Here is an 18977-nt window from a genome sequence, read left to right on the forward strand (position 1 = left end):
TTTTACTTTTATTATTGCCTATCAAGAACAAAATGTCATTTATTAAAACATTTATTGTTCAATTAAAATTTCTGATGGCTAAACAGCCTTTAACTTACATGTGAAACATTTTTATAATGTACGCTTGTTTCTTTTTTTTCAAGAACATATCCAGACATTTTCATTTGCCTAAGTTTCATACATTAATTTCCCCCGAGAATCATTAATCTATTAAGAAAAAAAAAATCAAACTATCTTCAAAGAAAACTTTTAAATAAAATGTGTTGGACATGATGTGGAAATTTACTGTGCTAAGGACTGTTTAGAGGTTTAAATTCCCAACTATTCCTTTTTAAAGTTTTTTTTTTTTTTAAATCAAGAGAACATTTCCCTGTTTGGTTAATGAAAACTAAACCAAATACAGGTTAGCAGAAAGCATTGTATTGATATTTATAAGTGAGGCTAATTAGAAAATGAGAAGTCTCTTGTAATAAGATAATTGGGGGTACTGCATTTAAATAGCTCTGGGAAATGAAACATGCATCCAAAAGTTCAGTTAATCCTACAATCATTTTTCTATGGCTTATAATTGTCTAAAGAATATGGTCTCTTTAGTGTTTCTGGAATATTCAGACTAGCACTGTCCAGGTTATCCTTTGAAATTTCAGTACCCATAACAAGATAAAATGTGATTAAATACAGTCAACTAAGATGCAAGTGACTGTATGCATTGTATCTATAAAGTACATATTTATATTTTTATCTTAAAAGGTTGGAACCCCCTCCGTACCCCACACACACACAAATGCAGTGTTATCAGAAGAAGGTACTAATTATGGGCATAACCATTAAATGATGATCTAGCCCCATTCTTCTCACTCCCTGTAGGCTTTTCAAATTGCCACCATCTCTGATGGTGCAGAAGAGTCCTCTATAAAACAGTAAGTAGCACACGGGCAAGGACCCTTCTCATGCCCTAACTCTATGGCACACCTGTTATGTAGAAGTGCTGACGTCTACTATCTATTCAGATATACAGAAGCACACCTGAGTTTTGAATGCTCACAAAGTAATACACAAAGCTGTATGTTACCAAACTACTTGGGTAAAAGGAATATTAATAGAAGACTCCTCTTTATATGCTGGTAAAATGTTTTTAAAAACTAGTAGAAAAACATATGGCAGGAAACAATTAAAAGCACAGATTTCCCAGTATTCAAATAATGAGCTGATAGTGAGTCAGACAGATATTTTTCATAGGTTTCCCAGTGTTTTGTTTGAAAGTCATTTTGTGCTCAGTATTCTAAATTACAGGACAATTTTAATGTACATATGTGATGCTCTGACATTCTAGATCACACATTATCTGAACAGTATTCATTGAAAGTTCTTTCTGCATTCATCACTATAACAGAAGTTCAAAATGTTTATTTTTTGGCATCATCTATTATTATGATGAAGTCTAGCCATACTCTTTGATGGTACCTTAGCATTGTACATTTATTTCCAAGCGCTTAATTTACTATATAAATGGCTGAATTAAGACCAAAAAAATTGTAATCTTTTAATACAAGTTCCAAAGTAATAAAACAGACCCATGGTTGCATTATAAAGTTTAAAAGAAAAAAAAATGCTAACCTTGGATTTTACTTACTAAATTTACCAGATTTTCACAAATTTATTAATTTCTCAGAAAACTGCTACAAATAGGAGAAAATATATCATCTATGAGGCTATCAAACATGAAAGGACAAAGAAAAGCACATTTCTGACAAACAGTATTTATTTTGTTTGTCCAGTTTAGGAATGCCATGATTACAAGTGAACTTGATTTGTATATTTTACTTACAGAAATAATCATAAATTGATGTTTTTAATTGCAGACTTTAAACTACATTAATAAATTCTACTTTCTTCCAGGGTAAATGCCTTTTCTGGAAATAAACATATCACTTGACATTTTTATTACCTTTTGTTTCTGAATGCATGCTTAAATAGATCAAATGAGCACAGAGATAACATTTAAAGTGGACCAAATTAAGATCCTAATAATATTGATTTCCCCTTGATGTAATTTAAAATGTGTAAACTGGCACTCGAATTAGAAGTGCGATATCTGACATTTAATTATTTGGCACTTTTTTAGTTATAGGTGAATTACTGCACTGTTATTTGACCTGAAGCATCTCATAATATACATGTAACAGATTTTGTATGATAAAAAACTTTACAGCAAGCTATTTGAATGTTTATTAAAAAATTCTCAAAATGACATGGAAATGTTTACTGTATAAATAAAAGCACTTAGACATTAAGAGTGTACATTATTCAATGATTTACAACATAAGAAAACCGGGCATGAATTAACCAGTACAAACCACCATACTATATTAATAATCCAGTCATGTTTATCATACTATTTAATTTTTACTGTAGGGATGAATGTTTGTTTACATTATCTTAAAACATCGAAAAAGTAAATTGTATTTCTGTATAAAAGTCCCAGTAAAATATTCTCTATGCCTAATGTCTTTATAAGATTATGTAAAGTGCAAAAGATTTGTTTCACCCTAAAGTTGGATTGGTTGGACCATTATTTTTGCTAGAGAAAGGGGTTCTGTGTCCAAGAGTTTGGAAAAAAACTGGGTCAAATAAAATGAACAGGATGTTGTGTACCTTGGGCTTATGCTCCCTGAGAATTCTCCAACTATGTCTAGCCATGGAAGCTCATTCTCACAGATGGCCTGTGACCAAAAGTCACAGGAACACCTTTGGCAAAGGATGAGTTAGAGAACTGTGTGAAGTTCTAATACAATGTGTCATTTGGCAGAAACTTACATGAAAGATACCATATGTTAAAGTTTTACCACAGCTATGAGCCTCCAAGCAAATAAAATTATAATTGACCTTAGCACAGTACAGTAACTCAACCACCTATATATAAGCTGGGTTTTAAGAGTATAGGCTGCTGAGTCATATTATCACCCTTATTCAATGATTCAATGTGAATGATACACAGTGTGTTTACATTAGCTTTTTCCTACAATACTTCTATTTAGAAGTATTTTTTATGGCTCAGTTAACATTCATTCTCTCACATTATCAAACATATGTGCAAGAAAAAAATTAACATCCAGAGGACAGAATTATATGGATTACTTATTCACATATGTATTTTTATGTGAATAAAAAAACAAATGAATTTGACAATTATATAAAATTATCAATATTAAATGACTATAACTATTTCGCTTCCGGGAGTTTTAAAAGTGAAAGTTGATTTAAAATTCTGTAAGTTTGTAAGTTTTTTTCAAGATATTCTTATTCATCCTTCATTTTTTAAGAAATAGTTTTATACAATTATATATTAATTTGGTCACCAGTCATACTAAAATTACATCAATTTGTACTGTAGTGCCCCTGTACCCATGGTTTCATTTACCTGAGGTCAACTGTGGTACGAAAATATTACATGGAAAATTCCAGAAATTCATAAATTTTAAACTGCATGCTGTTCTCAGTAGTGTGATGAAATCTTGAGCCATCCCACCCCATACCTCCTGGGGTGCGAATCATCCCTTTGTCTGGCGTACTTACACTGTATATGCAGTACAAGAAGATATATTGAGAGACCACATTCACATAACTTTTATTACAGTATATTATTATAATGTTCTATTTTATTATTACTATTAACCACTTACTGTACCTAATTTAAATAAATTAAACCTTATCATAGGTATGTGTGTATAGGAAAAAACAGTTTATATAGGGTTATGTACTATCCACGGATTCAGGCATCCACTGAAGGTCTTGGAACATATCTCCCCCACCCCCAGATAAGGGGGGACTACTGTATTCACCTTCAAGCTGGAGAAGATATTCAGTTATAGAATAAAAAAAATATGTGGTTTATTAAATCTTCATTAACAAAGACTTAAGGTGTTTGCCAAAAAGAGGGCTGGATTAAGTGTAACTACTTATACCAGGGATCTTACATGCTAATGTCCTGATGACTCCACTTTGAAGTTTCCATGGTCATACCACTAAGAAATGGTGCTGGGGTGCCTATCATGCTCCGCAAGCCACACTACACAGATGCGCTCAAAAGACTTATTAGTTTTTTAACGCCAAAACTACCAGATGTTGTCAAGAAAGTCAAATTTGTAAGTTCTGCACATTTAAACAAAGAGGTATATTACTTGATTTTTTTATCTTTGTAAACAGTTGGCATTATGTATAAACATCAACTAAGTTTAACAGAAATTTAAATGTTGACATTTCATTAAAAATATCATTTCCAGAAAATTGAGGTTTAGAAAAAGATGCCATTTTAGGCTATCAATGTTTTCACTAATGAAAAAAGAGCAGAGAGAAGAGTTGTTTATTCAGAATTTTTTTTTCATAGAAGATAACAAAACATAATGAAGAGAAATATACAACGTAAAAAATAAAAAAGGAAAAACGATGCCTCCTGTAGTCTTATTTCACTATATTTTATGATCCACCGAAGGCAATTAAGATAAAATTTTAGAAACTATAGTTTCCTTCTTCACTGTTAAAAACAAGTGAGTTTCTGTTCTCTGATTATGTGAGCAAGAACAAACCCTATTATGGATGTGGCACAAAATCCAGGGTTACCCTTCCAGCTCACCCTCAAACACCAACAATTACAAACAAAATTTAATAGTAAAATGTGTAACCTTCAGATAAGTATAAATTCATTTTATCTAGACTTTCATCATTTGGCTTCTTATATAATCTTATAAATACATTCCTCTAGGTTTATATTGTTAAAAATTAAGGTTAAGAGACATTTATATCAATTAATCATATACTAATATTTGATGACATTATGCAGATATCTGTAAAGTGATAACTTTTCTAAAAGCAATAACATTCTAAATACAAAACATTTCTTTTATTGCTTTGAACTGTGTGCTAAAATGAAAACATAGTATATTATATATATTAGATATCTAATATAAAGGAAAGAGATTTAACAGGTAGAAACATGGCAACGTCCCAAAAACTTTAATTTGAAGTAGTCCAGTTCATTTCTTCCAAGCAGAAAAATTTGCAGTATTTCTTTAGCTGTCAAATTCTTGGCATTCAAATTGACATAGTGCCCTGCAAAAACTAATATATAAACAAAATCGTCAGCTGGTAACAATAAAATGGTGTTTGTTTTGATTAATTATATTCTATAAAAGCATTTTTACAAGATGAGAAACTTTGATTTTCCAAGGCTTGTAATTCAACCAGTAAACATACTAGTAGGATAATGCTGACCCTGTAACTTCCATATAACAAAAACCCTGAAACATTGAAGCACATATGAAATATAACTTTCCTAGAGCTTCAACTAAAAAATAAAAGAAAACGAAAAGTGAATTCAGGTTAATAGCAACAATTTGTAATGAAAATGAACAGCTTTATAATCTATCATAGATGAAAATTTCCTATCTCTGTTAGAACTAAGAAAGATCACCACAAGTAAACTACTCTTAATAAAAATAATGGTACTTTTGCCCTTAAAAATGATTTGGAAGATAAACTGCCAAAACCCTGTAATAAAATGTAAAAGTATTTTTATGTTTAATATAAAGTCAAGTTGATATTTGTAACAATGTTGAATCTTATATTTGCATTCATATAAAAAATACAGAAAAAGAATATGGCCTATGAAATATGTTATTCCCAGTGCTGGTACCAAGAATCACTTAAAAATTTTTTATAATTATGAACACATGTAGCACACAATACAGACATCAAAGGTATTAAACAGGATACTCACATCATCGTATATAAAATTCACAACCCCTTCTTGCAAGTGGTCTCTTTTGCTAAAGAAATCTTTAAACAAACAAATAATATTTGTATTATAATTTAAAATCTATAGCTTCAAATACTTGGTGTCCCTAGGTACTAAAAATGAATAATTTCATAGTCAATTCAATCTTAAGTGACTTTATATCTTAGGCACTGAGGCGTGAAAAATGTCTCCAAAACTAAGCAATGACTTTTTTTTCACTATTTATATTCTAAAATTTTCAAAATCTTAGGACTCTGATTAGATTTAATACTGAAAGAAGGGGAAGTACACATAATATTATAAACTTGCTGGAGAAAACAACAGACATTACTCAAGAAAAAGAGCTATGTAATACTTCACCCATTTTTAAGTGATCAATACCTGTCAAAGCTCGAAGCTTCACACAGCAAGCAACATAATCATCAAAGAAGATTCTGCCATTCTTACTATAACGTCTAACAATAGCAGTTAACGTTTGAGGACTCAATCTGTAACCTGAAAACGGATTAATAAATTAAAATTTCTAAAATTAAACACCATAAGACCACAACAAACATTGCATTCTTGTTAATAATCATAAAATAAACTTTTCAAAATCCATTCCATAAAAATGTTAGAAACAAAATGTTCATATTGAAATTGATCCAAGTAACTATTAATTATTAATAGTTAGTAATGCAAAAATATGACTTTGACTTTGTAATAAAGTCAAAGCTAAAAAAATTATTTTTGTGATTTTTAAAAATATTTTTTTTAATTTTGAAATAACTTCTAGGGTAGTTCCTGGTTTTCATGCTTCAATATTTCAATTCTGTAATTTTATCTATTTATTTTCACTGTTCAGGTAAGTTTTTTATTTATCTTTTGTCTATTTGTGGTATAACTGACATATAACATATTAATTTCAGGTGTACAATGTAATGATTTAGTATTTATATGTACTGCAAAATGATCACCACAGCAAGTCAACATCTGTCACAATACATAGTTACAAACTTCTTTTTCTTATGATTAAGAACTTTTAAGATTTACTCTCTTAGCAACTTCAACTATGCATTACAGTATTATTAACTTCAGTCACCATGCTGTACATTATAACCCCATGATTTCTTTTATAACTGGAAATTTGTACTTTTGTCTTTCACCCATCAATTCTGTAATTTATTATTCTTTAAAGATTATCAAAACAAAGATTATCAGTGATATTTGCCACTATTCAAATCCTATATTTTACACTGAGTATTTTACTTACAAGTGTCTTTTATAAACAAAGAAAATTTGAGGATCAATATGATTACTCTGAAGGGGGAGAAATAGGAAAGTATTATTCCTTTATGTCCCATAACCCTTATTCTGTTTCTTCAGAGACTTCCAGCTTATCTACAGCCTTCAATTTCCTTGGTTCTTTGTTGTCTAGGCCTGTAGCCTCAAAAAGCTTTTGATTGTATGCTCCTATTAGTAAAAACTTTTGGATTATTCATCCCATTATAGGTTAGATTATTTACATTTTAAAATATATATATATATAAAACAAAAATTTAAAAAGAATGAAATAAAAATAATTAGAAATATAAATTAATATATTCAACTTTCTGCATCCCTATAGATGGTCTTAAGCATTTAATGAGATGTGTGCACTGCACTGGGAAGAATGCTGGCCTAAAACTACTGTCTTTATATATTACTGGATTAGATTTGGACAAAAGACATTAAGCCATTCAAAGCAGAAAGCAATGAAAATAAATGCGATAGGAGAAAATTCTATGTGTAGCACAATAAAAGGTAATCTAGGAAACTAGCTAACAGTAAATGAAAGGAAAGGTATAAATTAATAGTAAAACATGCAAACTAATATATAATTATAAGCAAATGCATTTTGAGCTTTCTATAAGAGGTTTATGATCTGGATGTTGTACTGATAAAATTCTTATGATTTCCCATAGCATTCTCAGCAAAATAATTTGAATGTTTTAAAATATATATGAAGATCTTAAATTTGAATAATCCAGAATACCTCTTTGTTATGCTCAGCTGCTTATGTGAACTCTGGCAGTTTTTATTTTCTTTATTTCTTTTTTGCAAAAGGTTATTTAATTTGCTGACTTAAATTTAATCCATGAGTTATTAAGGCTATACATTGAACTATACATGTGTATATGGCCAGGAATGTCCCTAAAAATGACCATTTATTAAATTAAAATGTCTATGAAACAAATCGCTAGTTTTGACTTTTTTAAATTGGAATTTGAAATAATTTCCATTGGGTTCAGATTTTAACTATCAAAAAGTTAATTTTCTTACAAATGCATTTTGTTTAGAAATGAGTATAAATAAAATCACAAGGGTAAACACAATAAGAAAACTACTTAAAATTTTATTAACTGTAAGCAAATTAATCACCATTGTATATTATCACTTTTTGAAAAAAAAGGTTGAGAAACTTAGCTTATCAGAGATATGATAAAAATTAAGTTACATTCTTTTAAAATATTCTAAAGTGCAGACTTCCCTTCCCGTTTTGAGGTATTTTGCTATCTACTATGTGTTCTATACTACATAAGAAAAAAAAAAAGTGTTTTTTTTACTGCTGCAAAGAAGATTATAATATGGAGACCTCTAACTGAGATAAGTCTTGGCTGTCAAATTGGAGATCTTAACAAGTTACAGTAGAGTTACAATATAAATGGTGACTACTACCAATTAGAAGAACAAATGTAAATACACTCAAAGGAGGAAATTTGGAAATTATTTTATCATCCAGAATGTATGAAAGATCTTTTGAAACAATAATGGATAAAACGTTTGTTTGTTTGTTTGTTTGCTAAAGGTCTTTATTCAGTATTTATCTAGGACCTTGATAAACTAGGCAAAATCTGGTGAAATAACATATCCCCTTATTACATAGCAAATTGAAACAATTAAGATTAATCTCATCAAAGAATAAAGATGATGTGGAGAGCTCCTAAAGAATTTTAATACTCTTACCCATAACAGCAATGGCTTGATTCAATTCATGAGGTTCTACTGTGCCACTTCGGTCTTGATCAATAGTCATGAAGTTTTGTTTCCAGGCATTAAGAGCCGTCCAAAGTTCTTTAAATTCATTAAATCCCATTTTTCCTGTGTAATCTCTCTGAGAGTTTTATTAACAAAAATACATTTTGAGAGCAAAGAGAATTTACCTGACCCAAAACTCCAAATCATTGACAAAAAAAAAAAGAAAGTTAGTATGCTTCTGTAAGAGTTAGCCAAATTCAGCATACAAACACATTTCTGTGAAAAAATGAAAAGTATGAATTTAAACAGGATCTTACAAAGTATTTTTAAATTCTAATTTACTGTTGTCATCTATAACCAATAACTGCCTTAATATTCAGGAAGTAATTATTCAATATTCCAGTATTTTCTGTTTATTGAAGGATACATCCAACATGGCAATCATAATTCTGCAGGTTTCCAAACTGAAGGCTATAAAACATATATCATTTGAATTAGAATCTGCTCAGTTTTATCTATATAAAATTACAATTTCTATTTTCAAAATAAAACATTTAAAAAATTGCCAAAAATACAAAATCAGCCCAATCAACCAATTTGGAAAGAAGAAACTGAGGCCCAGAAAGATAAAGTTTCTCAAGATCATAGAGCTAATAAATAGAAGAGTCAAGATTGGTGCCCAGCACTCCTTCATATAAAAACTTCTTGAGCAAGGAAGAGGAGACGGGTGAAGGTAACATAGAAACCTCTGGAATGGCATTCGATCATTTCCTAAGCAAATGACATCCGTCTTTCATGGCACACATTCATTAAAGGGGAAAATCTAAATAGGTGGTAATAAAGCGCAAAAATTGAGTCATCAAGTCAGCATATCTTCAGTCTCAAGATAGGATCAAGTATATAAAAGATTAAATACTTTTGACATACAATGAAGGGAGAATTTTCAGGAAAGTTGCCAGACTTTTGCTCTCACCCCACACCCCATTAGAATGGACAGTAAATTGATTTTTTTTTAAGTCATAAACCAAAAAGAGAATGAGAGAAGAAACAAAGGAACAAAATTTTGCAAGTTGGAAAAGTAGATTGACATGAGTTAACAAACCTAGATCTGAGAAAGTGGCTTCTTGAACTTGCAATAAGAAAAGCTGAGAAACAGTCTAGTTATCCTGGAGAAGACCCCAAAACTTTAAGAGTTGACAATACTTCTGTAAATGGGTGTGAAGGTAGGATAAAAACAGGACTGGCTGAATGTGTACTTAAGGACCATTTAGAGCCCCAAATCCTCTCCTTGCCCCAGCTCAGTGGATGGCTGCCATGTCTACTCCCACCCCTACATGTAGGTGTCTGGGAGTTTATTCCCTGGAGAGGTCTCTGGACTGCAGAATATCAGGCACAGGTGAAGACGGTGCTATCTACTAAAAACAAGGCAATTAAACGGCAATTTACGAAAGACTGAGAGCTCTGCTGAGTCCCCCCTCTTCCTTTCCAGGAAGATCAACTGGACAACCAGTCCAAAAGGAAGTCCCTTAGAGATATTAACACCCAGTGTTGCACAACAAACTGTCCTGCCTAACCACCAGACACCGAAAATCTACAGTCAACACCTAACCATAATCTCAGAGCTTCTAACAAGCATTTTTGTTAAATATGACAAACAAAGGATCACCAGACACCTGAGAAAAGCATCGAATACAAAGGACAACCAAACAAACTGGAAAAAAAAATCGGGAGGAAAACAAAAGTTATGTAGGAAGAAAGAAACTTTAAAACATATAGTAAGTCTCAGAGAGATGAGGGAAGACATTACTTTCATGAAAAAAAGAATAGAAGTTCTTGGATTTTAAAAACATGATAGCAGAAATGAAAGACTGAATAGAAGGTTTAGAAAATAAAGATAAGGAAATTTCCCTCAAAATATAGGAAAACAAGAAATAAGAGATAAAAGGTAATGATCCATTCTAAATAACAGGCATTCCAGATAGAGAAAGTGGAGAAAACATCACTAAAGAAAGTCTCCCAGAATTAAAGCAAATGAGTTCCCATACTAGGAATGCCCACTGAGATTCCCATATAACAGAACTAGGCACATCACTGTGAAATAGCAGACCAGGAACAAAGAAGATTTCACAAGTCTCAAGAGAGGAGAAACAAATCACATACAGGCAGGAAACAAAAAGTTAAAACAACAGTGGAAGCTAGAAACAATGGAGAAGTACCTTTAAAATTCTAAGAGAAAACGACCCATAAACTAGAGTTCTATACTTGGCCAATCACTTAATTCTGAGGATAGAATGAAAGCATTTGCAGATAAAGTCTCAAAAACTTTACCTCCCATGCATTCTTCTATTAAGAAGCTCATTAATGTTACATTTTATTGAATTAAAAAAGATGACAAGTGCTGAAATAAACGGGAGGTCCAATTCCAAAGAGAGGAAAGGCAGTTCCAGGGTGATGGTGAAGGAATGCCAGGATGATAGCTCTGCCTAGAAGGTACAGCTCAACAGAAAGCTCCAGGGTGATGATTAATTTCAAGAAAGAAAAAAGTTATATAAAATGGAATTAATCATACCTATCACAAGGCATAGGAGGAGCATGTACATAGTAACAATGAGGCAAATACTGCTTGCTGAGCTAACGAAAATTACTATACAGCTATACTGGAGGGATGGGAGGCTGAGAAGGGTTTCCTGTGTGGAGTGAAGGGACAAGGGTGAGTTTAAGGTTGAGGGTTAAATCTTCCTATTCCATAGCAGGACATCTACTGATAATCACTGAATCTGAAAATCAATAATGATAAAAAGCATGCTATTTTGTGATCCGAAGGCAAATTTCAAAAGAATCTGCTGAAAAAGTTGAAAGCGAGTTCCTGAGTGGTTAACACTGGGGAGACAGTAATGCACAATAAACAATTATTTTCATGACAAGCTTTGCAGAATTATTTGACTCTTTAAACTATGGGCATGTATATCTGTGATAAAATTTAAAATACATATATATTAAGTATGGGGACAAAACGTTAGAAAATGCATTTCCTAGTCCAATTACAACAGTGGGGAACAAAAGATCTCACGAGAGTAAGTCCCAGTAATTCCAGACTGTGTCAGACACTTCTGAAGTTCTTCTGCGTCCACTTCACCATCCTGTTAAAGATAATTATGACGTGATTTAATGTGCAGTTGTATAAAAGCATATTAAAATGCTAACTGGTTATTCTAGGCCAATCAATAAATATGCATTTTTGAAAACATTACTCTATCATCAACTACAAAATAACAGAGGTAATTATTGACAGCAAAGGCATATTACAGAGCACCATGCAATATGAATAAATTCTTCACAATCAAATTATATTATATTAATTTTTCAATCATTTCAAGTATAATTTATTTTTTTGACTTCTGGAAAATAGAAGAATCACTCTGTACTATAATAGCTCAAAATAATATCTTTTGAGAATCCCTGTACTTCTGCTTAAAATAGTTGGAAAAAGGACTAAAACGTGTTCAGAAAAGCCTCAAAAACTTTCCCTTCATGCCCATTTTGGGGGGGAAATTATTTCTAAAAGATACAGAAGGAGGCAGTATCTTTTTTATCCCACACCCCCAGCAAAATTTTAGAGTCCCGCTACATTTTGTTAATATTCTTATGATTATTGCCCAAACATTCTTGGTTTGAATTTATTATGGGAAATTTAAAAAAAAAGTTAATGCAATTAGGAAATCACAATGGAAGTGAAACAGGTTGAAGATCTTCATGTTTCAGTATCTCATCTTATTTTTTACAAAAAAAATACATATATACATATATATATATATATATACACACATATATATATATATATATATATATGAGTAACTTACTCGGAAGCACCAAATAAATTGTCACAAATGCAAAAAGCTCTGAGAAAGGATCAAGGAGGCAAATTTAAAACGTACTTTGTAAGAGACCCAATAAAGAAACAACAACAACAAAAAACTTTTACAAATTACTTCTAAGAACTATTATAAATATTCATATTCTGATCTTTAGCAAGGAATTCCACACAGCAAAAATTCCAGTGGTTCTAACAGAAATTTAAAAATAGTGATAAAATTTTTTTAAAAATATCTTAAGTATTGGGACGAAAATGAATTTCCTATTCCAATTTCTCCTTCAAATGTGGATTAAATTTTAAAAATCAAAAATCTAATATAATGAATGAAATTCTATTTTACAGGTGCTTTTTACAGAATGTTTGGAGTCAGAAAAATAACCTGAACAGCTTTGCTAAAAGCATTAATCATCAAAAAACATTCTCCTAGTACACTACTTCATACTCATATTTCATACATTTTATGAAAACATGTTATCATAATTGACTGACTAATAAGCAATACCTTATTAAACTATATGGAGAAAATCCAAGTGATTATTTTTGGATTTCTTTACCTGCAGTTTGAACTGATGATGATGATCAACTATATAAATTAGGTAGCATTAGTGATAGAAAACTGCATTTTCCAATTAAATAATAAGAGCTTTAAGTAGATCATTAATAAAACATCACTTGCCATTGGTTATGTTAACTGATAGGCAGCAAGATTTTGAAATGATATTCAAGTTCAAGTAAAGGTAATAAGGAATGTGTGCAGTTTGTTCAGTTACTCAGTCTTAATCTCCACTTATTCATCCAAAATAAAAGGGCACATCCATCCTGCCCACCTTACACAGCTGCTGTGTGGAAAAGGGGAAGCAGTGTACACACTAAAGTTAAAATTGTTGGTATTACTGAGTTGCATGTATGTATGTGTGCATGTGTGTATTTATAAAGGTACAAATCAGAATTTCCCTGAATCAACTGATGAGTGAATCATTACTGTTCGGTAAACATCATACTATAAAAAAGAATACCACGGAAACCTTTTAACTGGACATTTCTCATTGAGCATCATTAATCATGAGGCCTACTGAAAAAGAATACAGTTGCAGAGATGATTTCAGTAACTGTGTTGTAGGATCATAATGTGTAAGTCTGATATTACATTTGATCCTAAAGCTAGGCAAAAGTCAGCATGTAAAAGAATTATCTAAATATTTGGACTAAAAATTGAAAACAAGATAGTTTATGTATCCATCCAACACATTTACTGAATGACTAACATGTTTCCAGTGCCTTCTTGGTAATGGAGACTACGACAAGGAGTATAATTATTCAGATATACACAAGACTATGAAAAATTTAAGGAAAGTAACAAATAGTACAAACATAGAAAATCATTCTTGATAACTGTTACACTGAAATAGTTCAGAAATAAAAGTCTCTAAATACACATGTCCAGTTCCTATGTTTTAAGTTGTAATTTTATTATGTGGATTTACTATGTAGTCAGCTATAGATAACATATTTATTCCCAGTATTATACACCACGTAAAAGTTTCTTTCAGATAAGCATGGTATATAGTGTAACAGTTACAATTCCATTTAGTTGAAAACAATAGAAAATGCTATCAAAGGGGCTTTAAACCAGTAAAGGTTTATTGGGGCTAGGCAGAACAGGACTATATAGTAAACTAATGATGCCATCAATCTCTTTACATTTTTCCACTTTCCCTACTCATAGTCCTTTAATGGATGTTTGTTGCCTCAAGGTCACAAGATGGCTGCTGCACCTCCATACCTCCAGTCCCCTTTCTAGGCAGGAAGAATGAAAGAGCAAAAAGGGCCAATGCTAGTTTCCAGAAAGGCTTTCCTCATTTGGAAAAGGAAAGCATCCCAAATAAAGTGCACCTACATCTCAATGGCCAGTCCTATGACACATGGCTACTTTACTAGTTACAAAGGTGTCTGAGATAGTGAGTATAAGGCTTTACAACTTCTACCACAGGAGAAAAAAGGAAAGAAGGTTGTGAATGAAAATGGGGTAGCCAAAACAAAGTACCTGTCACATGTAATAATTCTGTGTATATCCTCTGTGTCTAGCAAAACATGTTAGACCTAGCGACACTTAGGTGAATGAATAATGAATGAAAAAATGTTATCAAAGTTTTATGAAATTCTAACTATTCAATAAATCTTTCTTGACCAGCATAAGAGACATTGACCAAGACTAACACTCAGGTGTGAACCTCTGTTTCTGCTTTTAGTCTGGTATTTCACCTCCATTTCGCCCTGTTTTCTTTACTTGCTCCTGACCTACTTTATCACCAAGCCTCTCCCAAAACCATCCACAATTTTTAAGCCCCCTTTTTGACACTCTGCCCCAGCTTCCTCAGGGGATTTACATGTAGCTCTCTTTTTCCAAATTCCCTTTGCTCAGTCTCCACACACCATCTTGTTTCTATGTTTGAGTTAAATGAGCAATGTGTCAGGCAACATGCTAACAGACTTTTTAAAACAAAATGACTGCCTTCATCTCTAATCTCAGGAAGAAAATTAGTCTAAAGAAGTTTAAAATACAAGTTACATATACACTTAAAAATGATATACTGAGTAAAAGAGTGGACATTATTTTTAAAAAATAGCTATCATTTTTAAAAATTGGCATTTGTGCATCTTACCTGTCCGGCAACAGCGGTGAAGTATGTCCACATGGGGTCTCCTGCCGAATAACTGTCCGGATAAGCTAGGTGTCTGGAGTATTCACCAGGGAACACATGTGGCCCTGGGCCCAGCACTGGCTGTCCCATTAGCATCCCTGGCATCTGACCCCTAAAACTTCCGAACTGGATGAATGAAAATGGAGAAAGTTATTAATACAAATGTTACCTATTACTTACCAAAGTTGGTTTAAAAGAAAATATTTATTAGCAGTCCATGGAAAAGCAAGAATACAGCTACCGAAAGCTTCCAAATTCATTATCACAAAAGCTGTTAGCTACAAAATGCCAGATGTCCTGCATTAGGACTTAATTCATTTCATTAGCATATGTTATCCAGCATTGAAAGAAGTATGAAAGAAAAAAGAAGTCTCTAGCCTCTAAGAACTTAATCTAACAGATGAATATGAGGCACAATTTTAAAAAGTATTTACCGGGGCCAGCCGAGTGGCTCAGTTAGTTAAGAACTCACTCAAGAGTGTGAGCTCTGAGCAACAGAGTTGCCGGTTCAATTCCCGGCCCGAGCTGAGCTGCCGCTGAGCCGCCAACAGGTGGCAGGATGACTAAGCTAAATAATAATAATAATAATAATAATAAATAAAATAAAGTGTTTACCAAGATCATCACTGAAATAAAGGAAAAGCAAAAAATATAAGAAAATCTCTTCTACAGGAAAACTAAGAAGCAGTATAACTCAAGACACATACTTAGAAAAATACATGATAAAATACAATGAAATTGTGAATAAATCAAGGGAAACTGCATAGGGCTAAAACACCCTCTCCACCAGAAAACATTTATTTTTTAAAAAAGCAAGACAACAATAAACAGGTTAATAAAGTGATAATTCCAACCATGGTCCTTTTCAAACCTAATAAGAATAACAACAACAAGAATACTGACACTGATAATATACAACTAATATTTACTGAGAGTTTTTTATATCCCAGGTACTACTATTCTAAGTACTTATATTTATTGTTATTTGATTTTCCAATAACTCTATGAGGTATAAAAGTACTATGTCCCTTTTGCAGTTCAGGACCTGAAACTTCAATAGGTTTCCTGAATGGGTTAAGGTCAAATAACTAGTAAGAAGTACACCATGATTCAAAAACAGACAGTCTGACTCTAGAGGCTACCTGTTGGTTTTTTCCTGCTATGGCTCTGATTTCTCTCTTGTTTTCACTTTGGAACTTGGTATGCATTTTTATTCTTAAAAAGGTATTTTACTCAGTATTTTTGAGTCTGGAGGAGGAAGAAGTAACAAGGTTTATTATTCCATTTTGAACAAAAATATTTTTCACTTGCATTTGTTTCTTTTATAAGTGTTGCCCTTTAAAATTCTTTTTTTTTAATTTTTCAGTTATAGTTGACATTCAATATGTTAGTTTCAGGTGTACAGCATAGTGGTGAGACATTTATGTAACTTACAAAGTGATTCCCCCAGTGAGTCTACTACCCCCGACTCAACACAGTTATTACACCATTATTGACTATATTCCCTATGCTATAGTTTACATCCCTGTGACTATTTTGTAACTGCCAATTTGTACTTTTCTTGCATTCTTTCAGGACGAACAAAGATTGCCAGCAGGCAAAAACAGAATAGAATTTAAGAACAGGGAGGAAAAAAGACAAAAGTTGGAGTCTTTTATAGTAGTCTGAAAAGTTGCAGTGTGAGATGTGGTTAAGAGCAAAAAATATGGAGGAAGTATTGGAGCTCCAGGAAATGTGCTCAAGGAGATGCTCAAAACCTAGGTTATGAAGTAATGAAGTGCAAGAAAGGAAACAGAAAACGTTAAAACAACAAAATGGATTAAAAAAAAATAGATGTTCATTGTTTAAAAGTTGCTCTCTGAAGAGACAGACCATGAAAGGACAGACCAATTACAAGAATAATAAAAAGAAGACTGCATTCCCATAGACACAGAGCACTGGTAAGGAAGTAGCCAATTCTTTGACTGAAAATTATTCTCACCACCGCACTCACTCTACCATATATATGACTTCAGAACATACAATCGGAGTAAAAATACCACATTTCTAACACCAAGCTTCACCCTAATGAAAATATGTAGAAAGTAGGTAAATATTAAAAGCCCCACCGGTTTATGCGACCTTAACTAATCTTTGAAGAAGTCTTTACCTTCCTTATGCACCTTAAACATTCTTAGTAAATTTAAGAATTGATGAGAGGTAGGCATAGTCAAGTAGAAGCAGCCAGGAGGAACTCAGGTAAGTTTTCAAGTAAATCAATTTTAGGAACAAGTTTGTGTAGAAGCTGAGGGTCTGGAAAGTCATTCCTTTAAAAAAAAAAATCCCCACAGACTCCCAGGGGTAGGAATAACTCGTTTGAAGACCACTGCCATATGACAGTGTTAAGTCCTATATTAAATATTAGTAAAGCTCAGTTTCTCTTTCTAGGTATAAACAAGTACAATTAAAACTGAAAATATATTCTTTTCCACCCACACCCCTATGGATTATCTCTCATGCCTATTTTGCGAACACGAAGTGTGCTCACCCCACTTTGGAGATCACTGACATACTCATAAATACTGACTGACAGACTCGTAAATACTGAAGGTCAGGCTTCTTTCTAAAAAAAAAAAAAAAAGCTAGCCACCAGGAAACTACAATTATAACTTCTCACTCTCAAAGGTGAAGCAGAGAGTTACGTAAGAAAAAGTAATCCTTCCCACCCTCCCCAAAGTTAAGAAAAGCAGATTGCCCTTGGCAGATAGTAAAAATTAGGAGGCATTTAACATATCTTAATTTATTCATAAGCAACTTAAAGGACAGAAAACAAGAAGTGGTCCAAAATTTCAGAAACAGGATGTCTAGCAAAACTGAATGGCGTGTATGGGGGTGGGGACGGGGCACAAAAGGTTACTGGAACAAGAAAAGGGTGTTTTCCTCCGTTCCAGGATAGAAATTTCTAAAAACACATCACACTATTGGATCCCGAGGACGCGCCTAAGGGGCCCTCAGGGACCAGAACACCTGCGACTCCCCTCTCAGTCAGGCGCTGGCTTCCAGCACCGCGCCGAGTGCAGATGCAAGCGAATACAAGGGCCGGTGAAAAAGCAGGGGCCGGAGGCGTACCGGGCACGTCGGCACCACCCGCAGGGGCGCCACACCCCGCGGGGGCGGAGGCTGCGATGAAGCGGCCAGTACTCACCCCTCCTCCGTATCCCGGGTAGGCCATGATGAGCCGAGCAAGCGTCACCCGTCACCCTTTGAATCTGCGTCCGCCCTGCTAGGTGAAACGCGCAGGTGCAGGAGCAGGTGTAGGGGCAGGTGAGGCTGAGACGTGCTGGCCGCGCGATTTACTTTCCTGAGACCGCCCTCTCCCAGAGGCCAGCCCCACCTGGCTTGGCTCCGATTGGCTGAATCCCATACTTAGTCCCACCCACCTCTTCTCTAAGAGGCTTCACATTCCCAGCCCCTTCCTGTTCAGCTCCTATTAGTCCGCTTAGGTCTTGTGTTGTCGCCTCAGGCAACCACGTGGCAAGGTTTCCCCGGGTTAATTCCACCCTCTTTGGAAAAACTCTCGAGGCGTAAGTTTCTTTTCTCCTTAGAAATTCCGTACTGGCCATGACCTCTT

The 18977-nt window shown here is 33.4% G+C and overlaps 1 protein-coding gene across 1 annotated transcript; it reads right to left on the minus strand.

Moving 5' to 3' along the window:
* Window positions 1-2214: 2214 nt before the first annotated feature.
* Window positions 2215-18719, minus strand: GCA (grancalcin). The gene is made up of 8 exons (XM_019636867.1): window positions 18552-18719; window positions 15329-15493; window positions 11862-11931; window positions 9219-9262; window positions 8780-8927; window positions 6176-6289; window positions 5777-5835; window positions 2215-5118 (listed from the first exon to the last, which is right to left on the minus strand). The coding sequence occupies exons 1-8, from the start codon at window positions 18576-18578 to the stop codon at window positions 5092-5094; spliced, it is 654 nt and encodes a 217-aa protein (XP_019492412.1). The 5' UTR covers window positions 18579-18719; the 3' UTR covers window positions 2215-5091.
* Between the last annotated feature and the right edge of the window lie 258 nt (window positions 18720-18977).

Source organism: Hipposideros armiger, unplaced genomic scaffold (genome assembly GCF_001890085.2).
Source record: "Hipposideros armiger isolate ML-2016 unplaced genomic scaffold, ASM189008v1 scaffold_30, whole genome shotgun sequence".
In the NCBI taxonomy this organism is placed as follows: domain Eukaryota; kingdom Metazoa; phylum Chordata; class Mammalia; order Chiroptera; family Hipposideridae; genus Hipposideros; species Hipposideros armiger.